Source organism: Myotis brandtii, unplaced genomic scaffold (assembly GCF_000412655.1).
Source record: "Myotis brandtii unplaced genomic scaffold, ASM41265v1 scaffold82, whole genome shotgun sequence".
Lineage (NCBI taxonomy): Eukaryota > Metazoa > Chordata > Mammalia > Chiroptera > Vespertilionidae > Myotis > Myotis brandtii.
Window position 1 is genome coordinate 1,569,014 of NW_005371324.1, and position 13,121 is coordinate 1,582,134.

The 13,121-nt window shown below is 33.9% G+C and overlaps 1 protein-coding gene across 1 annotated transcript in view; it reads left to right on the top strand.

The window, feature by feature from the left end:
* Positions 1 to 13,121, top strand: part of TRHDE (thyrotropin-releasing hormone degrading enzyme) — a gene marked incomplete at its 5' end in the record, with an annotated part of 386,382 nt that overhangs the window by 332,352 nt on the left and 40,909 nt on the right. The window contains 3 exons of the mRNA XM_005884164.2: positions 5,651 to 5,798; positions 7,957 to 8,054; positions 8,513 to 8,620. Of these exons, the coding sequence (XP_005884226.1) occupies positions 5,651 to 5,798; positions 7,957 to 8,054; positions 8,513 to 8,620 (354 nt within the window). The remainder of the gene's footprint in view (positions 1 to 5,650; positions 5,799 to 7,956; positions 8,055 to 8,512; positions 8,621 to 13,121) is intronic.

The following is a 13,121-nucleotide window of genomic DNA, read 5'->3' on the forward strand; positions in this document are numbered from 1 at the left end:
ACATGGAACAGACTGATGAATCTCGGAGGGAAGGGGGAGAGGGAGGGCAGGAAGAAATTAACCAAAGATCTTATATGCATACTAGAGGCCCAGTGCACGAATCCATTGGCCTGGCCTGCGGGGATTGGGCTGAAGCTAGCAGTCCAACATCCCCCGAGGAGTCCCAGATTGTGAGAGGGTGCAGGCCAGGCCGAGGGACTCCACCAGTGCACGAATCCATGCACCAGGCCTCTAGTCTTTCTATAACACCATAGCATATTGTATATGGTAAATCCTCATATAAAATAGTTGATAATAATGAAGTTGATAGTTTTCTAAAAAAATAATTAGTTCACTTTGGCTATAAAGCTAATGACTTTTTCTTTTTGGGCAAATAGCTAATATCTATTAACTCTTCCAATTAGTGGCCAAAGATTGATTCTGCTTCTTAACATTATTGCTTGCCCAAGGACTCTCTGTGTTTCAATGGGGGCTGATTTCCTGAGAAATTGTGCTTGGAAATAAAGAAGCAAGTGGAGAGGAAAGGTGGTAATGGTGGTGATAGTGGGACTATACAAGAACAAAAGTTATTTCTGAATGTTTTATTATTAATTATTAAATGTTTACTGAAAAGGGGACCTTAGAGATTGTGTAATTCACCCCTGTCAATTTACTGACTAGGGAAAAGAGATTTTCAAGTCTTCCATCAATTTATTTAAATGCATGGTATAAAATAACACTGGTGCTTCTGGGAGAGTATGAAAGTACTTTGTTAATTAGGCAAAAGAACAGAAGTGTTTATATAATGCCTCTGTTTCCTCATTGGCCAGAAAGTTATTTTGTTTTGGTATAGCCTAGCTTATTCAAAACTATCAGCTAGATAGCAATGGCCTTCTCATCTTTTATTATGTGTATCATTAATAAACAAGATTTGCAAAAATACTACAAATATCACTCTCACAGAATTTTTACATTCTGCTGGTGTCTTTTAACCTTAGAAAATTGTGGTTATGTTTATGTTTCAGTATACTTGTAAAGTGCTCCTGTTTTCAAGGACTATTACATTATTGCCATAATTTAATTTAGTTCAAGAACTATTCATTGATTACTAGATTCTGTATTAGGCTATGTGGATGAAAAGATGGGTAAAGCATGCTTTATTTCCTTAAAGTCCAGGGAGTGAGAAAGATTATATTGTGGTAAATTATAATTATTATAATGATCATTATTATGAGTACAGATGTTTTTAACATGTTATGTGAGCCCAGAAAATAGACACCCAAGTCAGTATTGGGGGAAGGCTTCCTGGAAGAGAAGGAGAAGGAGGAGAAGGAGGGCTGTGAGAACTGTATATGTGCAACTTTTCATGATTCCAGTTTTATGGGGCTACAAATAAGTAACTTCCTCTTCATCCCTGCAGACATCAGTTCATGAATGCTTGAATCACATCTTTGTTTTCTCTAGGAATTGGCAAATAGACAGTTGGTTGACAAAGATATGTCCCCTATGTATTTCCCTTTTTATTCTCTGGTACTCAAAGGGCTAGTGGAGTTTCCAATCTCCACCAAGGTGTCTTTGCACAAAGATCACACAAAAGTCTTTTAACAGTGAATAACAAAAAAATAGTAATACAATAGTACACTTTTTAATTAAGCATTTCAGCAATTGCTTGAAAAATCTCTGCCCTAAGCAACAGTTATGGTGTCTTCTGCAGATATTGGGAAATATGTAGTAGGCTGTTTATTGGTTTTAAATGAATATTCAATGAATGAAGACTAGAGTATGATGTTTGGATGAGTCTGCGGATTGTGCTTTTTATTTTTTCCCAAGTTTCAAGCACTCAGAAACCAATTACTTTTAAAGAAAACAGCCAAATAGGTTACTGTTTTACAAGCTACCCATCTCAGTAGATTCAAGAGTTAACATTAACAGGAATTCAGAAGGTTTTAAAAAGTAGTTTTTATCTTAGCTGAAAACAAATCAGTTAATATCAGTGCACTGAAACATCAGTTAATATAGTCTGGTTTTAATTTCCTTCTTATAAAAAGTAATCTCTTGTATGCCTAGAGATATATTTCATTGCAAGCTCCTATAAATTGGAGAAGGAGGAAGGGAGGGTATTTGTGTGTTTGGTGGGGGTCGAGGGATAGAAAAAGGAACTCTATAACTGCATATAGACAATCTTTTATTTAAATATCCTCATAACTCTCTTATCCATTGTCTTTTCTTTGATTCCTAAATCAGTTCTTATGCCAACAGGAAAAAATATAGATATTATCTATAACTTTTTCCTAAAATATTAATAAAACACATTTGGTTATACATGGTATATTCTTTAAATTTGCTATTTTTCTTCCCTTTTTTTAGTGCCATTTCCCTGTGATGATGCAAATTTAGGGAAACTACATTTCAGTGTGAGGACCCTAAGTGTATTTCTGACTGAGCTGATTACTTTGAGCTAATGTAGTGTTCCATTCACTGGATTCCACACACTTCCCCTATATTGATTGCATTATCAGTAGTAGTAATCCCAGATATCATTACTAGCCAATTACACAAATGCATATATAATAACTTATTCACCAAGATTATCTAAGTCTTAATTTTGTAATGAACCTAGTCATCCTCTTGTCCAATTGAGTGTAGCTACATATTTTGATCTAGTAAGCTAAATGCAAATATATTGAATAATTGTAGTAGGTAATTACCTATAGATGTTTGTAACAGCACAAAATGAGGGCAATTTGAGTGTAATTTGTTTCTTATTCTATCTGAAGACTGCATTAGAGAAGGTTAACTGCTGTGAAAAATAGACCCAGACTTGTATTAAGATCAAACACAATAGAAATGTATTTCCTGGTCACCTAATGGAATTTGGTGTGAGAACTGGTACTTGGGCCTGCAGTTATCCTAGGTGGGTGTGTGGCATATTCAATGTAAGACTTTCAAGCCCATTTGGAAGATTCATTTCATGGAAAAAGAACATGGAGGAGCGAATGAGAGATGCCTATGAACTAATCCTGGCAGCGAAGAACCTTCATATTCTATTGGCTAAGGTCACATGACCACATTTAACAACCTAGGGAATGGGGATTATGCTCTATCCTAGGAAGCAAAGGAGAGCACGGATTTTGGTGAGCAGTTAGCAATTTTTGCCATAAGGAATCAAAACAGAACTTGCTCCCGATCTCTATCTAATGAATACTTTACATGCCTTGCCATTATTTGGAATTCCTATCAAGCTTTCTTTACTTTTATTTATTTTTTTACACCATGTCAGTGTCTTATAAAAACTAGATCCACGCCCTCTTAGACTTGTACATATTAAACAATTAAAGAATGAAAAATTTAAAAATCACAAAGTACTTTTTCAATATTTTAAACAAATAAATTATGCCCATGTTACTGTAATTATTTCTCAGCAGGTTAAATTTTAGATAAGTAGATTTGAATAAAAGGTTTTTGGAGCTAAAACAAAATGCCTCTCAGTTCAACCCTCTTATTTCGCAGATAAAGAATGTGAAGCTTGAAGAGATGAATTTATTTGCTTAATTGTGCAGGAAGTGTTAGTTGTTTCAGGCTCTTTCTCAAGGAGAGTCTCCTTCTGTAACATTTGTTGTCATGGTTTCTATTTGTAGACATAGTGCCCACAAATCATACATCATTGAATAATGTCCATCCATTTATAGAAATGAAGTCAAACAGAACAAATTGTAACTAATGTAACCTAGTATGTTTAAATCCTGAGAAAAATAGACCCAGGCAACATTCCAGATTTTTTAAATTTATTTGAAGATGCATAATAATTAGTTACTTAACTAAATTTTCTTTTTTAAAAAAGTAATTTTCTGACTTATTTTAAAAAAGAATAATGACTTCTAGATAAATCTTCACTTCTAAAGTTATATTATCCATGGCATGTGGATTATAAAATTTTAGAGGAGGCAAAATTCTGATTGCTATGCTATTTAATATTTAGAATGAAAAGTTAAGGGGAAACAAACTACAAAATCTGAAATATTAAAACCTATGTTTCTTTTAAGGAAAAGAAGCAAATAATTATTTTTATTAAACAATTGTATTGCTTTTTCAGTAGATGAGAACCCCTTAAAAGTAAAATTTAACTCTATTATTGAGATGCTACACTAGCAAAAAAGATAGTTTCTTATTTAACTGTTGCCATAGCCTAATTTCATTGAAGATGTATAAAATGGAAACTGTGTAAGAAAAGTGGCACAAGTCTAGATATACTCCAAATCATACCAACTTGAGAAAATTTTGAAATGATGTGGAATTTTGGAGTTATTCTCACCATTCTTATTGACATCAGACATTAACTGGGGTTGACATTACCAGTATACCATGAGCGAACCCAAATCATGAGTGACACACTTTTTTTTAATTCAAAGAAAACTGAAGCACAATCTTGAAAATTGGTTTTTATTAAAAACATTCTAAACAGTGCTTCATGTTAATATTCATCTGGAGAGTAATTTTTGCTTTTCATATTGAGTAAGGATTACATAATCTGGCAAATTTATCTTAAGTGAAGATAATCAAAGGCTTTGCTCCTTCCCTGTCCACCTCCTACCAAATGCACATAAAAAGGTCCATCTAATCTTGTGATGCTACGAAAGAGCCATAGTGTGAAAGGTAGGTAAAGGCGATAACTTGGGTATTGGTTACTTTCATATTTACCTGTTGCCTGTGCTAAAAGTCTGCATTCAGTTGATTATTAATGTAAAAAAAACAGCAAAATATACAGTGTCACTATATGTATGCATCAGGGACATCAAGGACAAGGCTATCTTTTAATGCACTGTGGATTGTCATTTATATTGCTTTGATTTGCAAGGATTTTATATGTACTCTACTAGGGAGTAGAGATATATGCTGCTTTTGGCTCCTTTTTTGGATAAACTCTCTTTAAAAGCAGGCAACAAGTGTTCAGATAATTTAAAAAAGCTTCAGTTTCATATTTTCCAAGGTATATAACATTAGTTCACAAGATGACATGACATTTATTTTGAAAGAAAAATAATAAATGATGAGTCTATTTTCTTAATAGTTTTGTAATTTGGAGCCTATTAAAATCTAACTGCTTTTCATAGGTGCTGTGGAAAGCATTTTTTAAAAAATAACTGGCAGTTTTGAAAAATGCTTATATGGTAAAGTAACACAGATATAGTCAGAACCCCAAGCTGTTACTTTAATTTTGATGATCATTTTGAACGCAATCTATATTAAATATTACACAGAGCTACATGAAACGTAAAGAGAACGCCAGAAGAATGGAAATTTAATTTCAGCAATCAATTATTTTCAATGACTTGTGACCTCTGAAGAGTTTCTCTAAAGAAATACACCTAGAGTTGATTTTTATTCAAATTTCACAATTCTTTCTTTCTAAAACCATGCATGTTGGTGTTTATATGTTCACATAAATCTTTAACTGTCCCACTCTGTACATATTTAGGGGCATTGGCATCCTAAGTAGAACTATATTTATGTAAAAAGTGAGTAATTTTGTTTTAAAACACGGAGTATGTCTTCTTTATACCATGATGAATCTTGCGTTCTGCCTTTTATTTGCATAAGTAAAATCTTCATTTTTGCATCATCGTGTACCTCTTTTGCATATAATTAACATTGACGTTTTCTGGCTATGCAGAGCGGGCTATTTGCCTCAGAGCATTCCCCTGGAGATTATCAGATACCTGTCTGAGGAGAAGGATTTTCTTCCTTGGCACGCTGCCAGCCGAGCTCTTTATCCTCTCGATAAATTACTGGACCGCATGGAGAAATACAATGTCTTCAATGTAAGAAGATATATTTTTTTCTTTCTATTTTCAGATGATAAAGTATTTTCTCATTATCTACTCTAGCCAACTGACCCTGAGTTATTTTGATTCCTTCTAATTCATATCATTTTTACCCTGATTTGCTGTGCAACAGTGATGACAATTACTTGAAGAAGTTTGATACAAGCTACTTTTTGTTCTGGCCTAAAAGTATCAATGAAGCTTACATGCCTCAGAATTTAAGAACAAATATACATGGCAAATTCTTAAAGTTCAAACTTACTTTCCAAGAGTTTAAGGGTTCTATGTTCACAAAGGACTTAACCTGGGTAGAAGGATTGCACAGATCTTAACAGAATATAGACAGTTTCAGTAGAGGCTCTCAGTCATTATTTTTATCCGAGAGGGCATAGTGAATTCAATTCACTTCCTTAATTAACAAGGATAAGATCAACATTGAGGCAAAAACCCATTCATAATTGGGTCCAAGGGGACACAAGAAAGCAAACAACAGATAATCCAAATAGACACGAAGACATGACAAACATTTCAAAATGTTACCTGACCAGATTTCCTAAGTTGCAAGCCTGGTAAACCAAAATTGCACTGCTGATACCATCTAATCTAATGTAATAATCATTTTGAATAAGATTAAGTAGTGCTAATGAGCTTTTGATTCCTAAATGTCTTATCACCAGTGAGACTTTTGCAGATGAGAATATACCTCTGTGCTTTTTATCACCTTTGACCACTATTTATTTGCCTTTAGTTATTTTAAGAGTCTTCCTTATGTTTTACAAAGTTATTTTATTTCTTATTCTATTTCTGTTAATTAACCTACACATTTGCAATTACCATGACCATAGCTATGAAAATCTATTTATTAGAACCATCTAAATTATCTGATGTCTATCAGAATTGTTTCTTTTTTATCTCATCCTAAACCTACATGAAAACACCTCTGTTTTAAATTATTTTTAAACTAGAGGCCTGATGCACAGAATTCGTGCACTTGGCGGCGGGTGGGTGAGTGGGGGGACTCAGCCAGGCCTGCACCCTCTCTTAGTCCGGGAGCCCTAGGGAGATGTTTGACTGATGGCTTAGGTCCTTAGCACTGCCACAAAAGTGGGAGAGGCTCCCGCGACCACCGCTGCACTCACCAGCCGTGAGCCCTGCTTCTGGCTGAGCAGTGCTCCCCCTGTGGGAGTGAACTGACCACCAGGGGGCAGCTCCTGCATTGAGCATCTGCCCCTTGGTGGTCAGTGCATGTCATAGCAACTGGTCATTCCACCATTTGGTCAATTTGCATATTAGCCTTTTATTATATAGGATGGGAATAATTCTGGCTTGACTGTTAGTTTTGTCCAAACCTTTAAAACAGTCATACAAAGAAATGTGTCACTACAGTTATGGCATAATTTTTATGTGCTGGAGAAAGACTTATTAAACTTCCCTTTTCTCAACACAGAAACACTACAATATTAAACTTTTGTAAAAGTAAAATACATTTTAATATATATTTGTACTTTTGTATATCACATCAGACACCTCAATTTCAGTAAAAGTTAAGAACTGCTTTTACTGTAATTTTAGTGCTTTCATTCCTTTGATGAAATTCAGGACTACATTAAAGTGAGGACAGCATACCTTACATTGCTATTAATATTTAAATATATTATGAGCTGAATGAATTATTGACTTTGAAATACCGTGTCATTTTACTAAAGATTGTTCTGTGCATGTCAGATTCAACAATGGTAGGCTATTGGCTGAGTCTACATATAAGCTTACATTAAATATGCTCTACTAATATAAAATGCATAAATATTAGGTACTCATTTTAATAAACTATATCCACATACATTTGTATATAAGTATGCATGACTATATTATTTCTATTTCTTTGTTTTGCTATAAAAATTGACATAAAAATAATAGTGCAAATCATTGAATAAGAAGTAAATAGTGGACTTCTACCATAGCAGTTGTATTTTATTCTTATTATCCATATTTGAAATACTAAGTTGAATAAAATTATAATAGATTATTACCATGCCTAAATTTTACATGTATTTCAAAGTATTTAGAAAATATTTTAATTTCAGTATATATTTTAGTTGTCATCATGGAGAGGTTTGAAACTGACATTATCTTTATTTCCTCTATCCCTGTTTAGGAATATATTTTAAAGCAAGTTGCGACAACATACATCAAGCTTGGATGGCCAAAAAACAGTTTTAATGGATCTCTTGTTCAAGCGTCCTACCAACATGAGTACTGTTTTATTTTATTACTTGCTTCTTTTCCGCTGACTGAACTGTACAATAACATACTACTAGTACCATTGTCACTTTAGCAGCTTGAAAAGATCTTGCTCTCATTTTGCATCTTTTATTTCCCTTTCCTGGGAAGACTGCTGGTGGGGAATATAGTTACCACCTCCTGGTACTGAGATCATAGGCTTTTCCTTGCTATGTTTTAATTTAAAATCTGCTTTTTTGTGTGTGAGGTTGAGTTCTGAGTCCTCTCAGTGTAGACCTGTTTCCAGAGCAGATTTTAATATGATTAACTTCTACTTTGCCCAACTCACTCAGGAAATCAGGATTTCCGTATCTGAAAACTACTTGTCTGCTAATTATTCACTTATCTACTATAGTGTAATGTAACAAGTTACTCTTTCTCCTCAGATATTAACACTACTTTCATTTTTTTTTTCTTTAATGATATATAAGAGAACTCCGTCGGGAAGTTATAATGCTGGCCTGCAGCTTTGGCAACAAGCATTGTCACCAACAGGCATCGACACTTATTTCAGATTGGATTTCCAGCAACAGGAACAGGTAAATGCAACCAAATCCTGAAATTTCGATATAACCTAATAATGCTTTCAGATTCTCAGTGGATGCATTCCACTTTATCTCCTGGAGAAAATCAGGACAAGAAAAAAAGACACTGCAAAACTTGGTTTCAGGTCCACAGCTTACTAGGCAACAGCAGGAAACCCACAATGCATTTATCTTTGCAATGTTTGATTGAGTTTTGAAATAACTCTAGAAAATCAGACCCTTATTCATCATCTATAGGTGTCAATTTATTTTGAATTTTGATGGCGTAGCTATCTCATGAGGACAAAATAATTAAATGTAGGCCAAACTCTAAGGTTGTTTATAAAGGTTGTGGTATTTATTCATTAAACAACTGCAAGCATATGATATAAGAGGGCATAGTGTTAATATTAAAAACTAAACACAAAAAGGTTATAAAAAAGATCTTTACTCTTTCAGTGACCCTTGACAAAGACCTTAAACTTATATCTTATCTTGGAATTTCACAGTCAGTATTTTAATACATTATGGAGCTTAAAATTATTTAATATAATTACTTTCAATAAGGATATTACACTAAATGTCACTCATTAATGTTAATGCAAAGAATATTCAACATAAAAAAATAGAGGTCAATGATCTTCTTATTGCAGTTTTTTAAACCTTCTTAGGTGGCTTTATATTTCCAAAGATCATTCTTTTTTATTGCTTTTTGCATTTTGAGTAATTTATAATCATTCCTCTCCAGCCTTTGGCCACTGCATTAAGGTGAGTCTGATCAGAAGGCTGAGGAACTAGGGGATAATTTGTTCAGATGATTCTATTTTACATGCCACAATAAACTGGCCCCTGATCTGAGTGGCTGGGGTGACCACATGGGCAATGGATTTGTTCTAGATGAGCATAGAGAACCACAGAGAGTATAATGTACTTATGAAACAAATTGGTATCGGCCTTGTTGAGAATCATTTAGATTTATTTGTCATATCTGACTCCAGGTCAAAAGATAGTTATCCTGCTTTAAAACTCTGAGGGAAACCTTTTACTGAATTACTTAGTAATCTGTCATAATATTTCACCTTCTCTAGCATTTTCCTGTTTGCCCTTTAAGTTAATCATTTCTGGTCTTATACTGAGCCAAGAAGGAAAATATTTTATCATTATTATCTCCCAATCGATCCATCAAATACTTGAAGACAGTGATTAAATCTGTCATTAGTCTTCTCTAGAACTAAAGCATCTTCATCATTCAACTTTACTAATGATTATCTTTTTTGCTAAGTCTTCTGAAAACTATTATTCAGACTTAAAATGTTATAAAAACTTTATTCCTATTTTTACCACCTCCTTTAATTCCACCACATTGACGTAAGCTATGAAAATATAAGTATTTATTCAAAATGAAATCATACAAAATTTTATTAAGATACATAATCATATGTGCATATGAGAAAAAAGGTGAAATGTATTATTTAAAAATTGTTGTTTCTCTTCCTCTGTTTTTTGTTTGATTATTTTTTGTTTGTTTATTTTCTTTTTTGCTATTAACACATACATGCCTTTTCTTAGAGCTGATGTTTTTTAACACTTTAATGAATTTACCCTTAACATATATTTTTACCATTTATTAAAATTGGATTCGTACCATTACATTACCATAATTTCTCTAGAGTATTCAAGCCCGATATCTCTTCCTACATTTAAAAATATAACTTTAGGAAAATGCTATTTTTTAAATAATACACCTAACACAATTTTATTGAGTGATTCTCAATATCAGCTGCTAGCTGGAAAGCAGAGAAGAAGCAGAGCTCAAATAGCTGCACTTTGAAGCAAGAACAGGGTTAAAACACAAGGAAGGGAGGGATGGCAACCTTGGAGGAGTGAATCTGCCTCATGAAGGAGGGGTAGGACTGTTACATGGACAAGGTCAGACTGAAGGCAGGGGTAGGTGTGTCTGATGAGTATGGAGAGTGCAGAGATGGGCATTCCCAGAAGAAGGCAGGCAGGCAGATTGATGTTTTCTTTGATTGTTGTCATTCTATGACTTTCAAGTTGGAAGAACCCATCATTCCCATAATCCCTTATCAATGAAAGCTCATGAAGAAGGTGTCAGCTCATTTTGGTTTTGATAACTCTGCCATTTCTTCATGATAAAACAATTAAAATTAGGTCTAATACTTTAAGGTGCTTTTGTTATTTTCATCATCATTTTTATACTTTCCTGCTTTGTGTTCCTTCGTAACAGGGCAAGTAAACATGCTAAGTGAAACTAGCTCTGTGTTGACTAAGATTTGCTCAACCAACCATATGACATGCCCCAGCACATACAAGTGACCTCCTGTGTGAGGGTACATGATATTCACTGAGCTAACTATGTGTGAAGATAAGAGGTTTAATTTGTATTTTTAGGATGACACCTTAATAATAAAACAATAATGCAGTCCTGTAATTGGTGCTGAGTTTAACTTTTTTCTTTTCTGAGATTAACTTTCGTATACTGAGTCAATAAAGGGGACTGCAAGTTTTCTTCTTAAATGAGCCTGGAACAACAGACCAGTCAATTTTGTCTGTTTGCTTGTTTTTATTTAAGTGGAACCTTAAAAATAATCTTTAAAAAACCTCCAAGGTACTGTAATAGTATACTTATAAAATATTTTGGGAGATGCTCTGGATTTATGTTAATAAATCTAAAAGAAAGCGAGGCATGGAAGTAACAGGGATTACAAATATTTGGGGTGTTGTGCTGCTATATAGCCTAATCTTATACACTGGGGAGATAGTTTACATCAGTGACATTGGGTTCAGAAAAATGAAATGGATGTGAAAGTTGATGCAGAGCAAGACAACAGAACCAAAAAGTGTGATAAAAAGCTAGAGATGGTAGCAGCAGAGAGAAAAAAAAATTCAAGAATTACAGTGGATGATGAATTGAATGAGTAAACGTTCTGATCCCTGTTAAAATATTCAAATGCCACAGTGCTTTGAATTGTAATGGTGATGTCATGCATAAAAACATATTGAGCTACATTCAGGTCTTGTTAGGCTGTGAATTGGGGACTAAGTTCAGCAGACACCACATTTCAGAAAAGAGACAAATTGCTGAGCATTCGGTAGAGAACAATGCAAGAGATAAAAAGATCTTGACAACACAGATACAAAGGGAGGTTGGAGACTTGAAAATTTCACTCTAAAAAAAAGACATAGAAAGATGTTAGCCTTTTTGTCTGGATAAAAAGCATAAGAAAGGGGACAGCTAGTGGTTTCTTTCACTGGTTGGTGCAAATAAACAAGAAATAATTGGCCTGAGCTTCACTGAGTAAAATATAGGGAATCTATCAGTATTGCAGGTGAATTGTCATTTGAAAACCTCTGTATCAAAACACTGTTGAGCCTGGCCTGTGTGGCTCAGTGATTGAGCATCGACCCATGAACCAGGAGGTCACAGTTAGATTCTGGGTCAGGGCATATGCCCAGGTTTCTGGCTTAATCCCCAGTAGGGGTGTACAGGAGGCAGCCAATCAATGATTCTCTCTCTCTTCATTGAAGTTTCTATCTTTCCCTTATTTTCTGAAATCAATAAAAACATAAACAAACAACCAAAAAAACTGTTGAGATTTACAGTTAAGTATACAGAGATCACAATATAGCAATATGAAGTTTTCTTTGAATAAAAATTTAACCTGAAATTAAATGTGTCCACAATAACACAGTCCATTAATTTTGTAGTAATGTATTATTTTTCAAATAATGTTTAAATGTACAATTTAAAGCTTTAAGCCAATACAGATGAAGATTTAAAGTATTTAATTAAAAAATACTTAATATATAGATATCTACTCCCTAACATATAAATTGGTAGCTGTATCATCACTGTACTTAAAAAAAAATAACGTGAAACAACAGAATACTTTGTACATTGTGGGTCATGTAAAATGTTTATTGAATTGAAACAAATTAGAAATTTTTGTTGAATTTGGAAATATCAAGTCCATTCCATGATAAAAATTATAAGAAGAGGAGCATCTCTGGAGTTTTAAAGCATACATGATACATAAACCTCACTACTCATGCAATTAACTATAATGTTACTAATATAACTAGTAGCCCGGTGCACAAAATTCATGCACATTAAAAGGGAATTAATTGCCCTAACCGGTTTGGTTCAGTGGATAGAGCATTGGCCTGTGGACTCAAGGATCCCAGGTTCGATTCTGGTCAAGGGCATGTACCTTGGTTGCGTGTACACCCCCAGTGGGGAGTGTGCAGGAGGCAGCTGATCGATGTTTCTCTCTCATCGATGTTTCTAACTCTCTATCCCTCTCCCTTCCTCTCTGTAAAAAATCAAGAAAATATATATATTTTTAAAAGGGAATTAATTAGCAGAGATATTTTAATATTGCTATTTGCCCTTTCTCTATAATAGAAGTGTGAGAGATGAAAGGAAATTAGTAAAATGTATATGAAAATAATATATAAATTTATTAATAAACAGTAACAAAAGGATATAACAACA